We start from the raw sequence: 25,553 nt of genomic DNA, 5'->3' as shown, positions 1-25,553 counted from the left end.
TTCAGAGTAATACAACTGCCAAATTTGCCCCCCGAGCAACACCCCTACCATTTACCCGCAACCTTTTTCCCAATGTCTCTGCACTCCGTCTCACTACCAGAAAAACGGTAAGAGATGGACTGAGATTCCCATTTTAGGCCATGGTCTCTTTGCCTGGCAGTCTGCGGTCGTTGAAGGTGTGCATGTTGATAACCTCTTCTGTTTTCACCATTATGGGTCGCTGGGGCTTGTGTTTGAGTCGGCGCTGGCACTTGAGGGAGACTCGCAGTTCTTCCACCATGGCACTGCAGAAAGACCTCTGCAAAAGAAGGAAAGAGAAAAAAGAAAGCAAAATGGGTTTCAGGGCACTTGCCTTATCCAAATGTAATGGTTAAAAGAACAAGGCTGTTTTCCCTGTGGGCAACCTCTTTTGTAGCCTCATCCAATCACCAGACACCATCTCATCCCAAAGTTGTCATAAATGGTAAATGGTCTGTATTACTTAGTCCCTAAGGGCCCCAAAGCGCCTTACAATACATTCAGTCATCCACCTATTTGCACACACAGGTGACGGCAAGCTGCATTGTAGTCACAGCTGACACTGGCGCCACCGGGCCCTCTGACCACCACCAGTAGGTAACAGGTGAAGTGTCTTGCCCAAGGACACAACGACCAAGACTGTCCGAGTCGGGACTCAAACCAGCAACCTTCCGATTACAAGATGAACTGCCAACTCTTGAGCCACGATCGCCCCAAGGGTAAAATATATAGTGCAGAAGGCCTACAACATAAGGTATGCATGATGGGACCAAGGAAAAAATTGGAATGGAAAGGTGCAGGTACAATGGCATTTTTGGTAATGGAATTACTCAATACTCTGTCAGAGTACATTTGTTTAAAGATTTGAAGCTGTTGCAGCATATTCAAGGCTTTTTATGCATGGTGATAGATGCCGAAAAAAATTCAGCTTCTAATCTAAAAATAAACCAAATACATCACTGAAAAAGCATCTTCAGTCATAGATTGCATGTATGATTTAAGGTCTGTGATTTTTTATGTTGATTATATTTTTCTTTAATCTTTATATTTCCCACTCGCCCTATGGTTGGTCTCTGTTCTTCAAGTTTAGGTCCTCTACCACAGTACTTGGAACTGTGTTCTGGACAGAGAATTGGAATGGCCACAAATAATCATATGCTTAGTGAATATCTCAGGAAGCATAAACCAAAGAAGCAAGAGGAGCAAGAAGAGGAACCATCACAGAAGGACAGACCCCGCCAGGTAAGTACCACCGACAGATAAAAGAACTGGCTGACATAGACAAATCCTATCAGTGGCTGGACAAAGAGCTGGACTGAAAGACAGCACAGAAGCGCTAATGATGGCAGCACAGGAGCAAACCCTAAGCACAAGATCCATAGAGGCTGGGGTCTACCACACCACAAACTTTCCTTTTTGCTAAAGCATATAGTTAGGGCTGGACCAGGTGACCCTGAATCCTCCCTTAGTTATGCTGCAATAGACGTAGGCTGCCGGGGATTCCCATGATGCATTGGGTTTTTCCTTTCCAGTCACCTTTCTCACTCATTATGTGTTAATAGACCTCTCTGCATTGACTCGTACCTGTTATTAATCTCTGTCTCTCTTCCACAGCATGTCTTTATCCTGTCTTCCTTCTCTCACCCCAACAGGTCGCAGCAGATGGCCCCGCCCCTCCCTGAGCCTGGTTCTGCCGGAGGTTTCTTCCTGTTAAAAGGGAGTTTTTCCTTCCCACTGTCGCCAAAGGCCAAAGTGCTTGCTCATAGGGGCTCATATGATTGTTGGGTTGTTCTCTGTATCTATTATTGTAGGGTCTACTGCACAATATAAAGCACCTTGAGGCGACTGTTGTTGTGTTTTGGCGCTGTGTAAATAAAATTGAATTGAATTGAATTGAATTGAATAAAGTCATCCCCACTCTCATTTGCCTTAACCAGACTGGTATTATTAAATGTAGACATTGTTGCACTAATACCCACAAGCTTTTCAATTTAATGCAGCTATCATTTATCAACAAATCTAACACCTTAATTTTACCATTAGGTACAGAAAAAGTATTTTAAAGATTTCACTGGAAATTTCTCATGTTTCTCACACTTCGTAAATTTGGGTTTGGAAAATCCTTTATTTACTGTATTAAGGGACTCTATTCTACACCAACAGCCACAGTCACCACCAATGGGCTGATTTCATCAAGCTTCATATCCTCTTTATCCATATCTCTGCATTGTTCGTTGACCACTAGCAGCTGCACTAAGACAGAATGAAAAGATCAGAGGCAATCGGACAAATACATGAAACATGAACATGAAACGATTCTTTATTCATGAACATCATGTCCACATATTGTGATTACTGCTACTAGAATTGACATTGACTCGGATGAATTTATCCTCAGCAACAGAGGGGACTCTTGGTCTTCCTTTCCTGGGGTGGGCCAGTTTCGTTGTTGATAGCTTTATAGTTTTTGCAACTGCACTTGAGCACACATTCAAAGTTTTAGCAGTTTTTTGGACTGACTGTATCCCGATGAAGGATTCCTGATGAAGGCATTTAGGGTCCTGCTGGTCTTGTATAGTTCTAGGCATTCCAGGATCCAGGTGTCGGGCATTGAGTCATAGGCCTTCTTGTAATCAATCCAGGCAGTGCACAGGTTGGTCAGCCTGGTCTTACAGTCTCGGGCAACTGTTCTGTCTACCAGTAGCTGGTGTTTGCCAATTCTTTTCTGTGCCCCGCTCATGTATTGAAAACCATGTGCCTGTTCATCTTAGCCGCTATGATGCCTGACAGTATCTTCCATGTGGTACTGAGGCAGGTTATTGGCCAGTAGTTGGATGGGACCGGTTCCTTAGGGGGGGTTCGGGACTGTCCAGTCTTCAGTTAGCCATTCTGGGTGTCTCTCATTGATTAGCAGCTGTGCTGCCAGATGCTCATGGAGTGCAGTCAGTTTGGTGCTGTTTAACTCTTCATATATGTGTGTGTGTGTGTGTGTGTGTGTGTGTGTGTGTGTGTGTGTGTGTGTTTGTATAGATATTATTATATTTGCTATAGCTTTATTGTATTACCGTATATGTTTGCATGTATGTAAGTGTGTGGATATAACTGTTGTTGCTCTTACACCGAGGTTCCTTGTACATTATATGGACTACACTCACTCCTATATCCCCCGTGTTTGCATCATCTGTGTTCTTAAGTCGTCGTGTCCTTGTACTGGATATGACTCTTCTAAGTTGTTGTGCTGTTTTGTTTGTAAATAAAGTATTTAAAAAATACATAAAAAAAGAAACCAACATGATTCAAACCACTTTATGGCACCATGTTATGCATGGTGGCCAACATCACAGTAAGAATTTTGGGTGAAAGTTAATTTGTTGTTATTAGTAATTATTAATAATTATTATAATTATTAGTATTAGTATTACCGTATATCAAAACTATAATCTTCAGTTGCTACTGGTTAGGTGAACCTATAAAAGAAAAAAAAAACATTTTGGGTAAAAATACACAATCTGGTACTTAAACCACATGTTGGAGGGCAAACTCCCACCCTCAACAATCTTCTCTTCAATTATTGGTCATCACATTCATGATCCTGTTCCAGTTGAGACACCAACAGAAAGCATCTTGTACAGTCGTACCTAGGGATGGGTATCGAAACCCGGTTGTTGTTGAGAACCGGTTCCCACTGTTTCAATTCCTTGGAATCGTTTGCCATTTTTGCAAACGATTCCCTTATTGATTCCAGTCGCCCCGAATGACGTCACCACGTTGCGGAGCGTCATTTACCTGGCAGGAAACACGGCGCCTAACGCTCAAAACTTTGATTATACTTTACGAGAACGGATGACAACAGGGCAACTTGCAACACTTGCAAAGTAGATATTTCCTTTAAGCTAGGAAACACTACGAATATGCAAAAGCATTTGCTCACAAAACACGCGATGACCTTAAATGAATGTCGTGTTTTTAATTCCGCTCCGGACTCGTGAATCTCAACCCAGCAGCAGCGGTAACGTTTGCACGTCCTCTCCCGTTAATGCGGCAGGTAAATAATCAACTAACAGTGCATATTATGTTAGCGCGATCTGCCTTATTACAAAACCTGCCATTACTGTGCATTTAGTGACCATGATGAGACAGAGTCTGGCTCAGATGCTGGCAGTTCTCGCTGCAGGCTGCCGGTAGCATCTCCTTTCAGGCCAGGATAGATGAATGTCACCGAGCAGTGACTCAGTTTGTGGTGAAAGGCTTTCAGTAAGTGAATGTGTTTAATTGTAGGCAGGGACATTACTGGATATTCTTGTGTAATTGCTACAGAATAATTTATGTTATACTTTGTTATTGCTACAGAAGAATATTTATTTTATTATTTTACATTTACAATATTTTTTCCTGGGGACCCTGTGACACCCCATTGAAGAGCCGTAGGCTGTGGATCTCTTAAGATTGGGTTGGGTTTGTAAGGCCATGTTACTCCTAAATTTCTATCTTGTTCAAAGAGAAGATATAAAACAAAGTTCTAAGCTAATCGACCTTAGTGTTCTCCTTTTTTAAAAATAATCGATAAGAGAATCGATAAAGAATCGAATCGTTAAACAGAATCGAAAATGGAATCGGAATCGTGAAAATCTTATCAATACCCATCCCTAGTCGTACCATTGAACAGGTTATGTGGGCATAATAAGAATAATGGGATGCTCATAATTTATTAACTCATTTGAGGTGCTGACTGCAAATGGGGATCAATTCTCACCTTAGTGTCTAAGTCCAAAAACGTTTTTTATTCTGTTGAATAAGAAACTGAAATACAACGTGCAACCATAAATAAAACCATTCATTCATGTTGGTTAAGTAACAGATACAGCAGATTAATAGACTGCTATTTATATTGCTTTTCTAGTCTTGCTGACCATTTAAAGCGCTTTCAACTACAAGACATATTTACATTCATACAATACATACATTTATATCTAACACTCACACACAGGAGTTGGTGATGGATCCACCAATCTTCTGATTGGCAGACAACCCAGAGCTGCCCAGTATTTACTTATCCCTATTTTACAGTGGTATGCAAAACTTTGGGTACCCCTCATGATTTTTCTTCATAAATAATTTTTTTGTTTGGATCAGCAATTTCATTTAAATTTATCATATACCAGATGAACACAATTATATTTGAGAAGTGAAATAATGTTATAGGATTTGCAGAAAGTGTGCAATAGTTACTTAAACTATATTAGGCAGGTGCATAAATTTGCATGACACCTCTTTTTAATAGTTTGAGCCCATAGAATCACGGTAAGGATGCCATGTTCACGTCAATTCCACCAATCAGAAACTGCAAGGCAAAAAACCTCATGTGGCCCCAAGGGCGTAGATTTGGCGTGGACGGAAGGGACATGTCCCCACCAATATCCAGCGATTATTGAATTGTCCCCACCAATAATTTGATCTCTTCGAGTAAAGAAAAACAAGAAAAAAAACGATCTGTCAGCGTCTCGTTCACCCAGCGGAGCAGAAAGAGTTAAATTACGTTCTCTACTGGAGTCCTACGTCATGTGACAAATATGGCCAATGTGATTGGCTGAGCCTTTCAGGGAGCTCTTTTTAGTTTTAGCAGCGGCAAACCTGCGCTGCGAGGAGGAGAGGAGGACGGCAGCAAAGAGGAAGAAGCTGGATATAAGAAAGTGTTTTTCAAAGAAACCTGTGAGTCACTTAAAGCCAAGTTCACTCATAAAATGTGTCACAATAACGTTACAGGCTGTGCTAGGCTTTGGCCCACATCAGTCTGAAACTGTATGTAACCATGAATAACGTGTTTGGGAAACTAACTGCACAACAGGCAGCACTATTAGTTCTCTCAGTCTCAGAGCAGCATTTCTAATTTTGATTGAAACTGTCAGAGAAAACGGAGCCTCGAGCAGCCAGGATATTAGTTTATAGAGGCTGATAAAATAATATGTCTAACGTTAAAATGTTGGTAAATGTAGATAAATGTAGTCAAGCTTTATTAATAATTAGTTATTGTAAGTGAAAATTAACCAGAATTTCATGAAATCTATTTTATTCCCCAAATGGCCCAAATTGGAGTAGCTGCTAATCTTTAGATTAGAATAAAATAGAAAGCCTTTATTCTTACAAGACATTCTTACAGGTTCAGGATTGCCACTCCTGCTTAGTGCATTAGCGCTATCTCCCAAAAATAGTTTAGATGAAAATGGGCTTGAATCAACTGGAATTGTATCAAGTGTGAAATGTAGTTGTCAAATTTCAGATCTCACAATATAATCTCCTTTTTACCTTTTAACATCCGGCCTTGCCTCTAACCTCTGGTAATATATATATATTTTTTCTATGACATACTGTGAAAAGCATGTAATCTTTGCATTTCCTATAATGGTTTCCTATTGTCCTAAATAATTAAATGAGGCACCGTGGTGCGGTGGTTTGCACGTCACATCACAGCATGAGGGTCCCTGCTTTTAATCCTGTTTGTGGCCTTCCATGTGTGGAATTTTCATGTTCTCCTTCTGCCTGTGTGGGTTTCCTCTAGAAACTCTGGACTGTGGGAGTAAGCTGAAGACATGCAGGTTATGTTAACTGGTGATTCTAAATTGGCTGTGAATGAGAGGCACATAAGATACTTACAGTTCATAATTTAGAGCAAACATTGAGGTTAGCTATAAGTACCTTATAATCTCAAAGGCAAATGGGAACCATGAAGAGGCTTTGGGGAAAACTGCAACCATCACTTACCTGCAGAGAGTAAGCCAAGTCCTGAGAACTCAGTTGAATCTGAAGAACAAGGTCAAGGCAATCAACACTTCTCTTATTGGTCATTAGATATCCTGCGAGGATAGGTAAACAAGGAAGGTCTTTACCAGCATGGAGGGTTTCACCTGAAATCCTGCACCCTGAGAGGAGGTTGAAGACCCATGAGTATCAAAACCACTATCCAGGAAGGAACGGCAAAGATCCATGAGTACATCAGGAAGATGGCCACAACTGACCATGTGCTTAGTAAATACCTCAGGCAAAGCCAACCCAAGAAGGAAGAGGAGTAAGAAGAGAAACCATGATAGAAGGACAGGTCCCTGCGCAGCATATATCACCAGCAGATAGAAAAGCGGCTTATATGGAGAAATCCTACCGAAAGCTGGACTGAAAGACAGCACAGAGAGACTACTAATGGCAGCACAGGAACAAGCTCTCAGCATAAGATTGATAGACTCTGGGATCTACCACACCAGGCAAGACCTCATGTGGAGGCTGTGCAAAGATGCCTCTGAGATAATCCAGTACATAACAGCAGGGTGCAAGATGCCAGCAGGCAGGGCATACATGGAACGCCATAACCAGGTAGCTGGCATAGTATACAGGAACATCTTTTCTGAGTATGGCCTTTTGACCCAAGGTGAAAATGAGATATGCCCCCTAGAGTGGGTGAGACAGACCAGCGGAGGCCTTTGTGATACATGTAGCTATAATAAATGACAGCAACATCAGTAAGAAGGAACTCAAGAAGTACCAATAATGGCCAAGAGAGGAAGTTGGGAAGATGTGGAGGATGAAGGTAACAGTGGTCCCTGTGGTAATCGGAGCACTCAGGGCAGTAACCCCCAAACTGGGGGGAGGGGTTCAAGCAGATCCCAGGAACAACATGCAAGATCTCTATCCAGACCCAAGCTTGAAGGTTCATTAAATGACAGAAGTGTTATTACGCTTGACAAACCACTATAGCTGAAATGCTGCATAGCACTTGCTATCTCAGATGAAGTGCCTCTCCACATTAAAGGAATGGAAAGGTCATTAATCCAATGTTCAGAGCAGACATTGAAAACAAAAAGGAATATTTGATCTGTGTGGCTTATTTAGACCTGAGTAAGTAAATAATGGTTAATAAAACTGTAAATCATGAAGACATTTTCTGATGGATATTATTGTTTTTATCTCTCACTCTTGCCTCTGGTTTTGAAACAACCTGCTGATCAACTGGGAAAGTTTATATCTTCCCTTGTTTTAATTATTTGAATTTCATTTATATAGTGCCAAGTCACTACAGCAGGTGTCTCAAGGCTCTTTATATTGTAAGGTAAAGACCCTACAATAATACAAAGAAAACAGAAAAGCCCAACAATCATATGACCTCCTATGAGCAAGAGCTTTGGTGACAGTAGGAAGGAAAAACTCAATGTTCACAGGAAGAAACTTCCAGCAGAACCAGACTCAGAGAGGGCACGCCATCGGCTGTGACCGGTTGGGGTGAGGGGAGGAAGACTGGACAAAGACATGCTAGGAAAGAGAGACAGAGATGAATAATAGCTCATAATTAGATGCAGAGAAGTTTAAAAACACAAGTGAGTGAAAAAGGTGACTTTTAACTAATTTAGGAACAACAAGTAGGCCTGCAGAGCGAGAGCGAAGTGCTCTACTAGGGTGATATGGTACTACAAGGTCATTAAGATAAGATGGGGCCTGATTATTTAAGACCTTGTATGTGAGGAGCAGGATTTTGAATTCTGGATTTAACAGGAAGCCAAAACAGGAGAAATCTGCTCTCTCTTTCTAGTCCCTGTCAGGACTCTTGCTGCAGCATTTTGGATTAGCTGAAGGCTTTTCAGCGAGTTTTTAGGACTTCCTGATAATGAACAGTAGTCCAGCCTAAAACTATGAACTGATGCATTTGATGTGCAACTAATCCATGAACTAGTTTTTCGGCGTCACTCTGAGACAGGATGTTTCTAATGTTATTGATACTGTGCAGATGGAGGAAAACAGCCCTACATATGTGTTTATCGTACACATTGCAGAATCTTGGAGTTGTGTTTTGACCAGGACATGTCCTTCAAAGTGCTACTAGAGGCCAAGGTAATGCCATCGTGCATCTGGTTAGATACCATATTTACTACCTAGTTGGATACCAAACAGACCCCTGGGTCCACTGTTCAGGCTGCTAAACTAAACTCAGTCATATTCCAGAAGAGGTGGGGCCTGCAAGGCTACGCAGAGCTCCCATTGTTAAAAAATCAGCGTAGGCGGAGTAAACATCCAGAATGGGCGAACTGTGCGAGTCCCCTCACCCACCGGCTCCATGACTCTGCAATGCCTACTGCAATTCCTGGGATCAGAGACTGGATTTTTTTAAACACAGGCCGATCCAGACTTTGTTCCACAGATCAATTGAGTCATTGTCATTTATATGTACCACACATTAGGCAGCACTAAAGAAGCTCTTTTCCCAAAGTTGATTAATATGCAAAATATTTTTTTCATTTTCAGATACAATTGTTCAATTAATGTTTGTGTTTCTCATATCCGAGAGTTTTGGTTATACTGAAGACAGTTTTCAGCCTTATTTCTATGATTTGTACTTTTGATTTCTACAATGCTAACACTATATTTGTTGTGAATCAGACCTTCCTAAAAAGCAACCTTTGTAATGTAATACATGTATACAGGTATGCACGTGTAGATCTACTGTATATTTATGAGTGTGTGTGTGCGCCTGGTTTATAACATGGCCTCCTCACACACAGCTGGTGGTCCCTGCACCTCAGGTTAGTCTGCGGCAGCCACAGCAGCAGGAGGGAAGAGACGTAAAAGAGGGGGAAGCAGATGATAAGCTGAAGGAGGGACGGGACAGAGAATAAAGATGCAGGAGGAGGAGGAAAGGGAAGAAGGCGACAGCTATGGTAATCATGGAAATTTGACAGATTAACATGAAGATGACAAAGAAATACTCCATTGAGCACCTATGAGGCGTATGATTTAGTGCAAAATTGTGTGACCAAAATCTTTTCTTTTTTTGACAAAGTTGACTTGGGTTGAATCACCAAAAATATAATTTTTGGAAAACTGTTTTTAACTCACACAACTGCCATTAAACACATCACATCTTTTGTGGTTGTTACAGTCTTCTATTAAAGTAGGATTTTCAAGATGTTAATATCTCTTAATAACTCTTAGAAAAAACATAAAAATAATACGAGACATTTACTTTAAAGGAGGTTACACAGCCAACCCAAAAAGACTGACAGACTGATACAGAGATGCAGGGAGACACTGGAAAAGTCTTGTTAACACATGTTCTAGCAGAAATACTGCTGGTTAGCGTCTTCAAAAAGGAACAAACTGCAGCAGATCCAAAGCTGTTTCAGCTATTTGCTTCAAGTCTTTGAAAAATAAAAATTACGTATTATGCTACCAGAAGTAGCTCTGGACCAGCAGAGCCCTTATGGTTTATTTTGTTTGGGAGATGGGTGAGTCAGACTCCAACCTAGCTGGCCATGCCGCATACACATGCTCAACCACATTGATGTAATTTTAACATAAGGAAGGAAAATATATTATATTACTTATCTACAACCGTTAAAGTGAGACTCCACTTTTAATGAGGGCGGAGCTTTTAATGCTGTGTTGAGATTTGAAATATATATTTTGAATCTTTGTTGATTATATTCTTTTATGTATGAAAGAAGGCCAGCTTTTTGTCTTTTTGGCCCTAAAGAATCCGAAAGAACCGGAATTAATAGCTGTTTGGAGTCTTTGTATTTCACTGTACTTTGTATTTCCTAGAACCACAGTAAGTAGCCCGAGCTACCATGCTATCTCCCTGTTCATTTGATGTCACATTTATATAGCACATTTAAAACAATAACTGTTGACCAAAGTGCTGTACATTTAAAATAATCAAATGAGACGGTCAGAAGCATATTTCCCAAATATTTGGAGACCTTCTTTTTCACTATTTAGCCTTGTCACAAGTCGCCACATAGCTGCGAGGCATGAATGTACTAAAATAATGTAGAGAGCTGACAGACATACTAAAGAAATCTCATTGATTTGATAGATGAACTGAAATAAAATCTACACATATCTGTAGTTTGTAATAAAAGTATTAAAAATAACAAACATTTGATACACCTGCAAAGTTTAACACATTTTTATTCTAAAAGCACTCTTATATTATTAAAATCAGATCATTATTTTTTGTGGTAATCTCACAAATACATATATAGGGAAGTAACATGCCTATTTAATATCTACAGACACTGTTAAGCGGGTCTATGGCTTATCTCATTATTTAAATGACTAGCTGTTATTTTTTTTCTCCTTTCTATGTTATAGAACAAAAGCAATTATAAAATGCAAATTGCAGGGTGTGCACTGTCAAGCATGTGAAACACAACAAAGAGATGCTTCGCACCACATTTTTCAACTTGACACTTTCAGCAACGTGGGAAGAAAACCGTTCCCATATTGTAAAAGTAGATGGTATTTATTTATATCAGGCGCAACGTAATAAAATATATGGTTGTTTTTCATAATGAAACAAGGTGGCTCGTTTTCACAGATTAGCCTGATAATAATTAGCACTGGACTGTGGAGCCACACGCTTTCATTTGAGATCAGGTTAGTTGTAATTTCAACCCATAAGAGAAAGTAAGAGACACAATCTAAATATTCTGAAATTACAATTTTTCTGTTACGTTTCCCAGACATGTTACAATTCTATAAGGGATGGATGGTAAACAAACCAAAGCTGTACAACTGAAACATAAGTTGCCAGTGATGTTCTCTAAAAGAAAACAGAACTCGGTTACCAGCCATAACACGCACACACACAAGCATTGTAGGTCAGTTACAATAAAAACACAATTTGATATAGTTTGTTTAATATCATGTTATATTCCATTAAAAATAATTGTATGCATTTAGGTTTCACTGGATAGCTCTTGACCTAACAATGTTAAACTATTTTATTTTAAGCAAGTGTTACTGTTTCGTCTAAATCGGTGTGTCAGACTCATTTTACAGCCACATACAGCCACACTTGCCAACGTTCAGGGCTCACAATTAGGGAGACATTTAAAGGGTTTTTTATTATTTTTTATATATATATATATATATATATATATATATATATATATATATATATATATATATATATATATATATATCGTAGCTATAGCAGCTGGATAGCGTAGTGGTTAGACTACACGCCTTTGGAACAGAGGATCGCAAGTTCGATTCCTGCCTGGGGCGTCTGTATCCAGTAAGGGTCCTAAGGCTAGACCCCCTATGCTAAGCAAGCCTACCGCAGACATGAGCGAGACAGATAAATATGAAGGCATGCCGGCTCGGACGTCGCCCGGATCAACAAGGTCCGCGTCAGGTGTTGAGGAACCAGGGCACCCTGACGAAAAGTGGGCTACTGGAACAAGAAGGCATCGGTGGGCAAGGGACGAAAACAGGGCGTTGTTGGAATGCTACTACGCAAGTAACCCCGGCGGAAGGGGCTACATGAATAGGATGAGGGACCTATGGATTCTTCGATACCCAACATCCACAATGACGGTGAAACAACTAGTAGCTCAGTGTTCCAACATTCGAAAGAAGGGACTGCTCTCACAGCTAGAGATTGACGAGGTACAACACAAATGCTACGGCAAGGAGGAGTCAGGACGCCAGGTCAGGGGGGAGATATCATCACCCCCACCCGAGATTGGGTACATAGCCCCAAGTGTGATAGGAGAAGGATCGTTGAGTGAGAGAGGAACTGACCTGAAAAATAGGATCATGGCCAAGCTTGAAACCTGGATCCCCCGTAGCCGGTTACCAAGATTACGTGAAGTACCCTCAGAAGGTCTGCTAGATGATGTTAATGCAGCACTACGGGCAATACCTACAACCACGATTACCGACACTAACAAGCTGATCTACAATACGGCAGCAGTGATCAGTGAGATGCTTGGCTACAAGTTGAACAGCCACAAGGGGCAGTACCCTCCATGGAGAAGGAGGCTAGAGGGCAAGATCAAAGTAGCACGGAGAGAGGTTAGCCAACTAACGGAGTTGCAGAAAGGTGCGACGAATAAGGTGCCTAAGAAATACAGCAAGCTGTCCATACCTGAGGCCTTGGAAACTGCCAAGCAAAGACTCACAGCCTTGGCCAGCCGCTTGAGGAGGTACACCAGAGAGATAGAAGGCAGGAGAATAAACCAGCTGTTCTCCACAGAACCAGCAAAGGTGTACTCTCAGTGGCAAGGGAACAATAAGAGAACAGCACCACCAAGGCTGGAGACGGAGCAATACTGGAAGAGCATATGGGAGAAGGATGCAACCCATAACGGCAATGCTCAGTGGCTAGAGGATCTGAGGGCAGACCACAGCGACCTCCCTGAACAGGGTCCAGTAACCATCACAGTGGCAGATATCCAAGAAAGGGTCTCCAGTATGAAGAGTTGGACAGCACCAGGGCCCGACATGGTTCACGCCTACTGGCTGAAGAAGCTAACTGCACTCCACGAGCGTCTGGCAGCACAAATGAACCAGCTGCTAGTTAACGAGAGACACCCGGAATGGCTAACTGAAGGCCGGACGGTCCTGATCCCCAAGGACCCCAAGAAGGGACCGGTCCCCTCCAACTACCGACCAATAACCTGCCTCAGTACTACATGGAAGCTCCTGTCAGGCATCATATCGGCTAAGATGAACAGGCACATGGGTCAATACATGAGCGGGACACAGAAAGGAATTGGCAAGAATACCAGAGGCGCAAAACACCAGCTACTGGTAGACAGAACAATCAGCCGAGACTGCAAGACCAGACTGACCAACCTGTGCACTGCCTGGATTGATTACAAGAAGGCCTATGACTCAATGCCCCACAGCTGGATACTGGAATGCCTAGAATTGTACAAGATCAATGGGACCCTAAGAGCCTTCATCAGGAACTCAATGGGGATGTGGCGTACAACACTAGAGGCCAACTCCAAGCCCATAGCACAAGTCACCATCAAGTGCGGGATCTACCAAGGAGATGCTCTGTCCCCACTGCTGTTCTGCATAGGCCTGAACCCCCTCAGTGAGATCATTAACAAGACTGGCTACGGATACCGACTACGGAACGGAGCAGTTGTCAGCCACCTCCTGTACATGGATGACATCAAGCTGTATGCCAAGAGTGAACGAGACATCGATTCACTGATCCACACTACCAGGCTATACAGCAATGACATTGGAATGTCGTTCGGACTGGAGAAGTGTAGTCGGATGGTAACAAAGAGAGGGAAGGTAGTCAGAACTGAGGGGATTGAACTACCAGAAGGCAACATTGCAGACATAGAGGACAGTTACAAGTACTTGGGGATCCCGCAGGCGAATGGGAACCATGAAGAGGCCGCTAGAAAAGCTGCAACCACCAAGTACCTGCAGAGGGTCAGGCAAGTCCTGAGGAGTCAGCTGAATGGTAAGAACAAGATCCGGGCCATCAACACGTACGCCCTGCCCGTGATCAGGTACCCTGCTGGGGTAATAGGCTGGCCAAAGGAGGAGATAGAAGCCACTGACATAAAGACAAGAAAGCTCCTTACCATGCATGGAGGGTTTCACCCCAAGTACAGCACCCTGAGGCTGTACGCTAAGCGGAAGGAAGGGGGCCGGGGACTGGTGAGTGTCAGCACCACAGTCCAGGATGAGACAACGATCATCCAAGAATACATTGGGAAGATGGCCCCAACTGACCGAGTGCTCAGTGAATACCTCAGGCAGCAGAAACCCAAGAAAGAGGAGGGAGACGAGGAACCATCATGGAAGGACAGAGCCCTGCACGGTATGTACCACCGGCAGATAGAGGAGGTGGCTGATATCCAGAAATCCTACCAGTGGCTGGACAAAGCTGGACTGAAAGACAGCACAGAGGCACTAATCATGGCAGCACAAGAACAAGCTCTGAGCACAAGATCCATAGAGGCTGGGGTCTATCACACCAGGCAAGACCCCAGGTGCAGGCTGTGTAAAGATGCCCCAGAGACAATCCAGCACATAACAGCAGGGTGCAAGATGCTAGCAGGCAAGGCATACATGGAACGCCATAACCAAGTGGCCGGCATAGTGTACAGGAACATCTGTGCCGAGTATAACCTGGAAGTCCCGAGGTCAAAATGGGAGATGCCCCCAAGGGTGGTGGAGAATGACCGAGCTAAGATCCTGTGGGACTTCCAGATACAGACGGACAAAATGGTGGTGGCTAACCAACCGGACATAGTGGTGGTAGACAAACAGAAGAAGACGGCCGTAGTGATCGATGTAGCGGTTCCGAATGACAGCAACATCAGGAAGAAGGAACACGAGAAGCTGGAGAAATACCAAGGGCTCAGAGAAGAGCTCGAGAGGATGTGGAGGGTGAAGGTAACGGTGGTCCCCGTGGTAATCGGAGCACTAGGTGCGGTGACTCCCAAGCTAGGCGAGTGGCTCCAGCAGATCCCGGGAACAACATCAGAGATCTCTGTCCAGAAGAGCGCAGTCCTGGGAACAGCTAAGATACTGCGCAGGACCCTCAAGCTCCCAGGCCTCTGGTAGAGGACCCGAGCTTGAAGGATAAACCGCCCGCAGGGGCGTGCTGGGTGTTTTTTTATATATATATATATATATATATGTACATACATACATACATACATACATATATATATATATATATATATATGTATGTATGTATGTATGTATGTATGTTATATATATGTACACACAAAAAACTTTTTACAGTCTTTATTTATCAGATAAAATAAGTTGAATGTCACTGTTATTATTGTCCGGCCGCAAACAGCGGGGGTGTCCGAATTCAGAGGCAAAAGCAACTTTTCTGTCATTTAATTGTTTATTGCTTAATTACTGTTTGTAGTGTAAATGCCCATTAGGGAGACTGTTCTCAGTAGGAAAAGTCAAAAATTTCAGCTTGTACTTGTTTGTGGTGAGCAGCAGATCAAACACGTTAAGTATGATAAATTGCTTCAAGCGCACTTTCAGGCCTGTGAGACTCATTTAGACAGTGGCCTTGGGTCTGTGTTACATGCAGACATTTCTGCATCTCTGCCATTCAAAGACATTTTCTATATTTTATGGAATATTCAACACTCATTTTTCCAGGAAGCTATTTTTTATTCTGTCTTTTCATAAAAGCCTTATTTTTAAGCCTTTACTAATACTAAGGGGAACACACATGAGATTTGAGGTCTGGACAAGTTTGAAACCTTTTGTCCTCCACAATGGAAAATGGCTGAAAATAAAAACGAGTATCACTTCAGCCAGCTCCTGATTCGATGAATTCTGCATTCAGCTTTGCAGTATCCAATATCACCAAGAACATTTTTGCTCGTCTCTCCTGCTCCCCTGTCTCTCTGTGTAGCCGGCCTGTACCACTGCACTTGCTGTCTTTGGAACGTCTGCCCCTCTTCCTTCTTTCACATAATGATATGATCCCAGTCGGTCGGTGAGCACATCAAAATAATGTTCACCCTGCTTTCATGGATTCTCAGCAGGGCTAAAGATTTGGCTCCCACATGGACCGTAAGTTTGACACCCCTGGTTTAAAAGCAGTCTAGCAAACCTAAACGACAGCGTCTTCATTGTTGTATACTTTAATGTAATTTAATCCATTGCATATTTACAAGCCAGAACACATCACAAGTAGCAGTGACATTTCTACCCCCCCCCCCTACAGTATAAAGTAGGTTAGCATATTGCAATTTGAATATAAAACTTTAATGTAAAAAGTCGTGCCTTGTAGGTTTCTTTCTTTTTTTACCTTCTTCTAGGTGCGTAAATCGTCTTGTTCGGGGAAAAAGTATTAGGTGTTTTGTTTTCCAAAGTTAAGACATTTTTCAGTAATGCAGTAATGTAACTAGTTACTGTATTAGAGGTACAATTATAAACTTATTCACTTATCTGTCCCCCGGGCAAAAAGCAAAAAAAATGAACATTGAATGTGTCTTGTTTTTTCTGAAACGTCTGCACTACAATCACATTGCAGATGATTTTGTTTCATTTGCAAAGAGGAGAGTGTGGAGCGGTCTACATCTTTTAGGAAAGGAGAGATATGGACCATACTTTTGTTTTTATTGCCTTGAAGTACAAGACTGTGAAAAGTAAAGTGAAAACTCATCAGGGACAGAAAGAACTACACTACACAACTAACACAACATTGGCCATTTGCAAGCATGTGCACAAACAGCATGCTAACACAAAGCTTGCTAAGAAACCAGGGTGAAGTTGAAGCTGAGTGTGCTAATCCCAGCCAAACAGTGATGAGCTTTCAGGCTTGTGATGCTGTAGGCTCCATTTCTACTTTTGCATGTTTCTACATTAGAATCACTGTGGTGATCTCTTTGAATCTTTTGACTTGGTTTCAACTTTTCCTTTGTGTTACTGATTAGTGTTCATACTTACTGTTCAACCACTACATTAAGATCTTATGTAAGCCCCTCATCGGATAGGGTTTTGTGTTGGTATGTTGGACTGTATCCTAGGAGTTGTATTGTTAACTGTTATGTGGCAATGCATTTCAGGTCATGCAAATGGAGTAATGCAAAAGTAATGTACCAAGTAGTGTAACAAACCACTTGTTACACTACTTGGAATAATTAAATAATGTACTGTATTACTTTTAAGGAATATAATAGTAATGTGTAATACAATTTTTTCCTGAGTAACACTAATAATAATGTTTATATGTGCTCTAATTACCCCAAATAAATATCTAAATATATATTTAATTTTTTTGCTACATTGATAACATTCAAAATTTAGTAAATAATAATACAAATTTTCTTATTAATTCCATATGTTGTTTGGAAAATGACACAATACTTGTTATTCTGCCCTGGTCGACGAGTGAATTTTAAATCAAACCATCAACAGTTGATTGAAATGCAAACTTGCTTCTTTAATCCAAGGGGTTTAACAAACGGACGGAGTTAACCCGTTTAGGGATTACCACCATTTTCTCACAATTTTCAGATCCTCAAAAGTAACTGAACAATTGACTGACAGTTCCATAGTGACTGATATTTTCTTACTATTCCACAACAAATGTCCTGGGTCTGAGTGACCTGAGCAGTTATGGACTTGTCTTGTATTGTATGTATATTTGGTGTTGCTGTCCCGCTTCTCCCTGTTTGCGCATGTGTGTATGTGTTTCTGCGGGCGCCTTCAGGCCTGGTGTGTGTGGCTCTGCTGGCGAGCTGGCCACACCCGAAGCTCCTGCCACACACCTGCTGCTGATCAGGCCTCGTCGGGGGAGCTACTTAGGAGAGTCTTGGACCTCCCACCGACGCGGGATCATTGCGTGAGACTCCACGTTAGTCACCCAGTTTAGGTTTAGTCGTTGAGTGCATGCCTGCTATTGTTAAGTGTCCTGACAGCTGCGGCTATGGTTTCCTGCAGGAGGAGCGTGGGAGGCCTGAAGAGCAGCGAGCACCAGGAGTGCCGACACACGGGAGCAGAGAGCACAAGGAGGACACGACACGGGAGTCTGGGGAAAACACGGGGATTTATTGTTGTTTTGTACCATACACTGTAAATAAACGCACTGTTGGCACACAGAGCACCGCGCCTGGGTCCTCCTTCCCTGCACCCCCACGGTCTGCCAGCCAGACCGTGACAGAATGATCCCGCCGAACATGGACCCAGCGGACTCATCGGAGAGGTTCAGGAGGGAGGTGACGGATAAAGTTAATAGACTCTGCGACCTATGGCTGGAGGCGCATGAGGAAAAATTTTGTCGCGCCATGGAAAAGCGGCTGAAAGAGTCGCTGTCTTGCTTCCCTTGGGTATTGGATACGCTCTACCTGATCGTCGCGGACTTTCTAGTTAACACGCTCCACCTCCACTCGCCTACTCAGGCTGCTCTTCAGCCCGACCAGCTGGTGGATCCGCAGCCTGACACGGCGGCCCCGGCATCGTCAAAGAAGCGACGCTCGCGCCGCCGGCACTCTTCACTGCAGCCGGACTCCCGGACTTCACAACAGCCGGCTGTGGTAAATTATAAGGACAATTTTTCATTTTTCACTCCATCTGTTTGTTTACTTAGGAACTGTGAGACTGCCAAGCCTGTAATTCAGGCAGCCGCCCAGTCTGTAGCTAAGCGGTCTGCAGTTCAAACATCTACCCCACCTACAGCAGCCTCCACTCCACTACCCACTCCAGCAGCTCTGAATGCTGCTGGGAGTAAAATGAACTCCATTAGTGTGTTAAAGTCTTTCCCTGTGACGGTGGAAATGGAAGGGGAAGAAAGAAAGAAGAGGGTAGAAAAGACTGAGGAGATAGAGAGTGCTGCTAAAGATTGTATCTCGCTGCCTTTACCCAAACTGACTGCCTGCACTGCACAGCCCCAGCTGCAGCATCCCGGGCGGCCGTGCGCCCTGTGCAGCCTGCCTGAGGCCTCCACACCACCCTCAGGCTCACTGTCTGCTGCTGCCACCCTACTGACTGCTTCTCTCTCTGCTCAACCGATTGCTGTTGCTGTGCCACCATTCACTCCAACATCAGCACAGTCTGCAGTTCAGCCATCTGCTCCATCTACTGCAGCTCAGCCAGCCGCTCAAGCACCTGCTCAACTTCCTCAACAAATATCACTACAGTCAGTAGCTCTGTCTCTAGTACCGTCACCTGATCTATCGCTAACTCAGCCAGCTGCCCAGCTAGTCACTCAGTCTGCTGCCCAGCTAGTTGTTCAGCTGTCATCTGTTCCACCTTCCACATCCACTACTCTGCCACCCCATCCACCGCCTGCTGCTGACGTGTCACCGTCATCACCGCCAGATGAGGAGCTCAGCGAGCCGGAGCAGGAGCCCGTGCCGCCACCAGAGGAGCCCGACGAGCTGGTGGAGTCTGCATCGCCACCAGAGGAGCCCTGCGAGCCGGAGCAGGAGCTCGTCGAGCGGGAGGAGCGCCAAGAGATGGAGCGATGGCCTGTCCACTCAGAGAACCTGTGTCACAATGTAACCAACAATTCTCTATCTTGTCAAGACTATCTCTTCATCTTACATGTTCTGTTTAAATGCAACTCTGAAAGACACACAAGAAAGAAGCCAAGCAGACACAACTGTCCACATCTTGGCACTTCCGGTATGATGGCGCCTGTGTTTGGCTTTGCCGCTGCCGGCCGTGGTTTCTCTGTGCTGTTTTTTTTGGCCTTTTTGCTTTCGCTTTTTGTCACTAATGTGTTGGCTGCCCTTGTCTATGATCGCCTGACGCTATTATCCATCCGATCCTCTATGATAAGTCAAGATGCCTTATCCTCCTGCGGTATTTTCCATCCTCCGCTGCTGACACCGGTGTCTGGATCTTCGTTAGGTGTCATCAGTGGCGCCTTTCTGTGTCCGCGCAAGTCACGGAGAAGGAGAGGAAAAAGAGCAGGTGTCCAGGTAAAACTCAGACTGTTCTGGAAGCGGGGACTAACTGTGCCTGGATCTATGAGACGGCGCTACCTCAGGAGTGTTCATCCAGACTCTCCTGTTGTTTGGCCTTCCATCCCCGCGGTGAGTGGAATTTATGAACGTCGCGGATCAAACTCTCTGTTTCTTCGTCCCCTAAATCGGGCCGCTTCTGTTAATAATATGTCTTCTACTTCGCTGAGAGTGGCGCTTTTCAACGCTCGATCAATGACTAATAAAACGTTCCTGCTGAACGATTTAATTCTTTCCAAGAAACTGGACTTCTTATTTCTAACCGAAACCTGGCAGCGCGATGGTGACTTTTCATCCTTCATTGAACTCTGTCCGAGTGGGTACTCCTTCATCAGCCAGCCTCGGACGTTGGGTCGAGGAGGAGGTGTCGCTGCGGTGTTTGGAAGCCGGTTTTACTGTCGTGCAGTGTTGGTCGGACATTTTTCATCCTTTGAACTACAGCTGGTTAGAATTGGAAATAAAGATCCATTTTACTGCGCTGTAGTGTATCGTCCACCTGGCCTAAACAGCATGTTTTTAAAGGAGTTCAGTGACTTTTTATCCTCGCCTTTGAAGCTGTCCAGACTGGTTATAGTCGGGGATTTTAATATACACGTTGATGATGACTCTGACCTCTTTGCCAGAGGTTTCCTTAGCGTCATGGATTCTTTTCATTTTACTCAGCATGTGTCTGGTCCCACACACACCAAAGGACACACACTGGACCTTGTTTTTACTTTAGGTTTAAACATTCATTTTATTTGTACTGAGGACATTTTTATTTCGGACCATCGTTGTTTTCTTTTTAATCTGTCTTTTCATTTGTCCTTCTCTCCTGGTTAGCTCTCGCATCTTAACTTCCTCTAGTGCTGTTAAATTTTCCGATGCTTTTAATTTAGTTTTATCTCCCTATAATGATGTTCATTTTTTAACAAATCTTTTTAATAATCATTGTCTTTGTATTTTAGACAATGTTTGTCCTGTCAAAGTTAGACTAGCTCCGGTTTCAAAGTCGTCTCCCTGGTTAAATGACAGCATTCGCTTCTTAAAGCGTTGCTGCCGTAAGGTTGAGCGTTTATGGAGGAAAACGCGTTTGCATGTCCATCTCCTTTATCTAAAGGACCTTTTAGTCTCTTTTAACACTTCAGTTCGAGATGCGAGGGCGGCCTATTTCTCAGACTTAGTGTCTAAGAGCAGAGGTAACCCTAAGGTACTATTCGACACCATTAGTGATATTGTTGCTCCTGCTCCACCTGCTGTCCCAATTTCATCAAATGAAGATTGTGAAAAATTTCTTTCTTTCTTCGTTGAAAAAGTCAGTGACGTGAGGAACAGTATCTCTCCTTCTGTGTCTCTCTTGTCTGCTCCAACTCAAGCTAGGCCTGTAATTTTAGAAAGATTTTTACCTGTGTCTTTACCTGAGCTGGTCAAGTTGGTTAATTCAATGAAAGCATCCTCCTGCTCTCTTGATATTTTACCTGGATCTTTGTTTAAAAATGTCTTTCAGTCTATTGGTCCCTGTGTGCTCACAATTATTAATACCTCACTGGTTTCTGGTCAGGTCCCTGTTTATTGTAAGAATGCTGTTATCCACCCACTGTTAAAAAAACCTAAGCTTGATGCTTCTCTTCTCAGTAGCTACAGACCGATTTCAAAATTACCGTTCATTTCTAAGATTTTAGAAAAGGTTGTGGCTAAGCAGCTTATAGCTGTTCTAGATGAATACAGCATTCTGGATAAATTCCAATCTGGCTTTCGTAGAGCTCACTCTACTGAAACTACACTTCTTAGAGTCTCCAACGACATTTTAATGAGATGTGATGCAGGAGAATGCTCCGTTCTGTTGATGTTGGACCTGACCTCCGCCTTTGATACTGTGGACCATCATATTCTGCTAGATAGGCTGAGAGACTGGGTGGGTATATCAGGGGCTGCTTTGGACTGGTTTGAATCCTATTTGCATGAACGATCCTTTTCTGTGGCTACCTCTAAGTACAGTTCCTCTTCTACTTTTCTTGCCTATGGTGTGCCACAAGGTTCAGTTTTGGGGCCTTTATTGTTCTTACTGTATTTACTTCCTCTTCAACACTTATTGAGCACTTTTAAGGACATTTCGTATCACTGCTATGCAGATGATATTCAGGTATATATCTCCTTTAAGCCCCATGATGTTTCCAAGCTACAAATTTTGCACAAGTGCATAGACTCCATTAGATGTTGGATGGCTGGAAACTTTCTTCAACTAAATGAGGAGAAGACTGAAGTTCTTGTTTGTGCTCCTAAAACTTTTGTACCTAGTGTTATGGAAAACTTGGGTCCACTTGCTACATTTGCAAAACCGTCTATCAGGAGCCTTGGTGTTAGTATTGACTCAGCTCTGACTTTGGATGCCCATGTAAAATCTTTGGTTCGCTCCTGTTTTTATCATTTGAGAAACATTGCTAAGCTGAGTCCCATTGTATCGCGCTCCGAATTAGAAATTGTCATTCATGAATTTGTTTCATCTCGTCTGGACTACTGTAATTCTTTGTTTACTTGTTTATGTAAAGCCTCTTTGGATCGTCTGCAAGTTGTTCAGAATGCTGCTGCAAAGCTTCTGACCAAGTCCTCCAAGTTTTCCCATGTCACACCCCTGCTGATTCAGCTGCACTGGCTCCCCGTTAAATTCAGGATCCAGTTTAAGGTTTTGACCTTGACTTTCAGGGCCCTGCATGGACAAGCACCAACATATATAAGTGAACTTTTGCATCCATACATTCCCAGCAGGTCCCTGAGGTCATGTGACCAGGGCTTGCTTGCTGTCCAGCACACGAGGCTGAAAACAAAAGGCGACAAAGCTTTTGGAACTGTGGCCCCCAGATTGTGGAACTCTCTCCCTTTGAGCCTGAGATCTGTGGACTCAGTGGTTACTTTTAAAAAACAGCTAAAAACCCATCTTTTTAAACTTGCTTTTAGTTGATTTTTATTTTTAGGTTTTAGCTTCTGTGAAGCACTTATCTTGAAAGGCGCTATATAAATAAAGTTTTACTTACTTACCTACTTACATGAGAGCAAAGGATACCAGTTGAGTTTAAATGAGCCATCACCGACAGCAGAGTGCTCTACTCTGTCCTCACCAATATGCCCATCACCAAGAACAAAGGATTTACAAAAGATTGGCTGAGATGGGACTCTGACTCAGTCTCAGGCAGGATTTGAGTGAAGCATCACACCTGCATGTCAGGGCAGCACTATTTGTGCAGTGATAGAGCATACAGCTCCCCCGCTCATTTAGCTGACACTATAGCGAACAAGAATGCTGTAGGCCATTTTAGCTCCACTGTTTCAAGGAGTTTGAATGGCTCATGCTGGAATCTCATGGAGGGAGAGCCAGTTGCTTTTGATAGGGAGGCACCCTGCTACCTCCATGAAGAACTGAGCAATGAGGGGACAACAAGTCAATCTAGTAGTTTCTGGGGACTGACACATGCTGTCTTTTTTTGGCTGCTACCATTATTTTTGAGCTGAGGTGGACCTGCCCTCCTCCAACAGTTCATGCTAAAATTGGAAAATGGGATGGGCTGTGGAGGTCCACTTGAATCCACTTGTTTCCCATTCCAACATGAATATGTTTATAAATGAATATGTTGCTTTGGTAGATGGAGCTACTAACCAATAACTGAAGCAAGATCATGACTAGTAGATACGCTGTCTCAGGAGCCAGGCCCACAGCTGGAAGAGATGGAGAGGCATCCAATGGGCTCCCAAGGGTGACCTTGAAGAAACGATCAAATGGTGTTCTGCTAGTTGGGAGCCACTAAGATAATGGTCACCTCTTCCACTTGGAACCTCTGCAGGTGGGGGTGAAGGAGAGTAACGGAGGGAAAGGCATAAAGGGAGGCCATTGCATCCATGCCTGATCGATTGATTATCTCTCCATATGGAGAGAAAGATGGGATGCTGAGTTATCTCCCTAGACACAAAAAGATCTGCCACAGCCATGCCAAAATATCCCTAGACCTCCACCAGCTGATCTGCTGTGAGGTTGGCCAGGCGTTGCGCAGTGCATTGCCTTCAGGGATCAGAACTGTGGGTACAACCACTCCTGTGCATTCTGAGCCAGCTTGCTGAGGACCTGATGGCCTTCTTTACCATGTGAATAAATATTGTTACTGCCAGAAACTCAACTGTTTTGGGATCCCAGGACAGCTTGGGGTCAAGATCAATGCCGAGACAGACTCATAATCAAGGTTGGGCAGTGTTGACTCAAGGTTTCAGGGTCAATTTGAAGCCCACCTGGTGAGGTAAATCTCAAAGGCCCTAGAAGGCCCAGAAACCCACTCCCCGTTTCTGACAACTGGGTCATTAGGGTCTCCTGGGGCAGTCTCTTCTTTGGTGCTTTTCTACTTTAACTTAACTAAAGTTAAAATGTTGAGATCTGTGGAATGTGAGATATAGATTAAGATGGTTTGGTATAAGAAATCCTATGCAGCAAACAATTTTCATACATTCAGAGACAAATTTTGTCAGAGTATTTGTGAGTCTCACTAACATGCTCTACATGTACCTCCACGTAAACTGTAAATTTTATGTGCGCATTAATTAGGAATATCTTGTATGGAGACGTGGATGTAATTGTGCCTATTAAAGGCTGTAAAGCCTGAACTATGCAATATTCTGATCATTTTAAATAACAAACAAAAATTAAAAATAATATATCATTTTGGGATTTTAATTTTCTTGAGTTTTGTTTGTTAAAACCAGCAGTTTTGTGCAACGTATTGCTTAAAAAAGGGAGATTTTTCAGCAATGAGCAATAAAAGTAATTTATAACATTTGAAAATGTGTTAAGAGTCCATTTTGTGAGTAGTAGTATTAGTCTTTTCTGTTGTAGAATGAAAAGCTAAAAAACTTTGTATCTTAAAATCATGAAATGTATTTTAACTGCTGGTAATATTTGGCCCTGGCAGTTTTAGCTATACAGCAACTCCTGGTGGCTCGTATGTTAGAAAAAGAGAAAAAAAAAAAAAAGCAACCAAAAAGGTATTATTTTTTTTATACTTATGTTGCTCCATTCCTGTTTTTCACCGTTTCTACTGAAAAAAGGGGAAAATAAATCTGTAAAATCTGTAACATTGTAATGTTTTTTCCTGTGTATTTTATGCTTTGGTTTTATTAGTTTGTTTTTGTATAATGCATCTTTTTATTCATATGCTTTTATTTTGAAGGTTTCTCACTTTTTTGCTTGCTTAAGATTTTGCCTACTTTGTCAACTGATGGCTGCGGAGTTTTCACAAATAATTTTATACCTTTATTATACTATATACT

At 42.8% G+C, this 25,553-nt stretch overlaps 1 protein-coding gene across 2 annotated transcripts in view; it reads right to left on the bottom strand.

The window, feature by feature from the left end:
• Positions 1–44: 44 nt before the first annotated feature.
• The window catches only part of grik2 (glutamate receptor, ionotropic, kainate 2), a 326,927-nt gene continuing 301,418 nt past the window's right edge, over positions 45–25,553 (bottom strand). Inside the window, exon 17 of one of the 2 annotated variants that reach the window (XM_085366080.1) lies at positions 45–298. In XM_085366080.1, the coding sequence (XP_085222206.1) occupies positions 45–298 (254 nt within the window). The remainder of the gene's footprint in view (positions 299–25,553) is intronic. The other variant, XM_085366081.1, reaches the window with a different exon arrangement.

This window comes from Diplotaxodon limnothrissa, linkage group LG11 (assembly GCF_057381915.1).
Source record: "Diplotaxodon limnothrissa isolate DT_005_m linkage group LG11, D_limnothrissa_male_GT1.1, whole genome shotgun sequence".
NCBI lineage: Eukaryota > Metazoa > Chordata > Actinopteri > Cichliformes > Cichlidae > Diplotaxodon > Diplotaxodon limnothrissa.
Note: the sequence above shows the minus strand (reverse complement) of the source record. Positions and strands in the feature narration are given on the sequence as shown.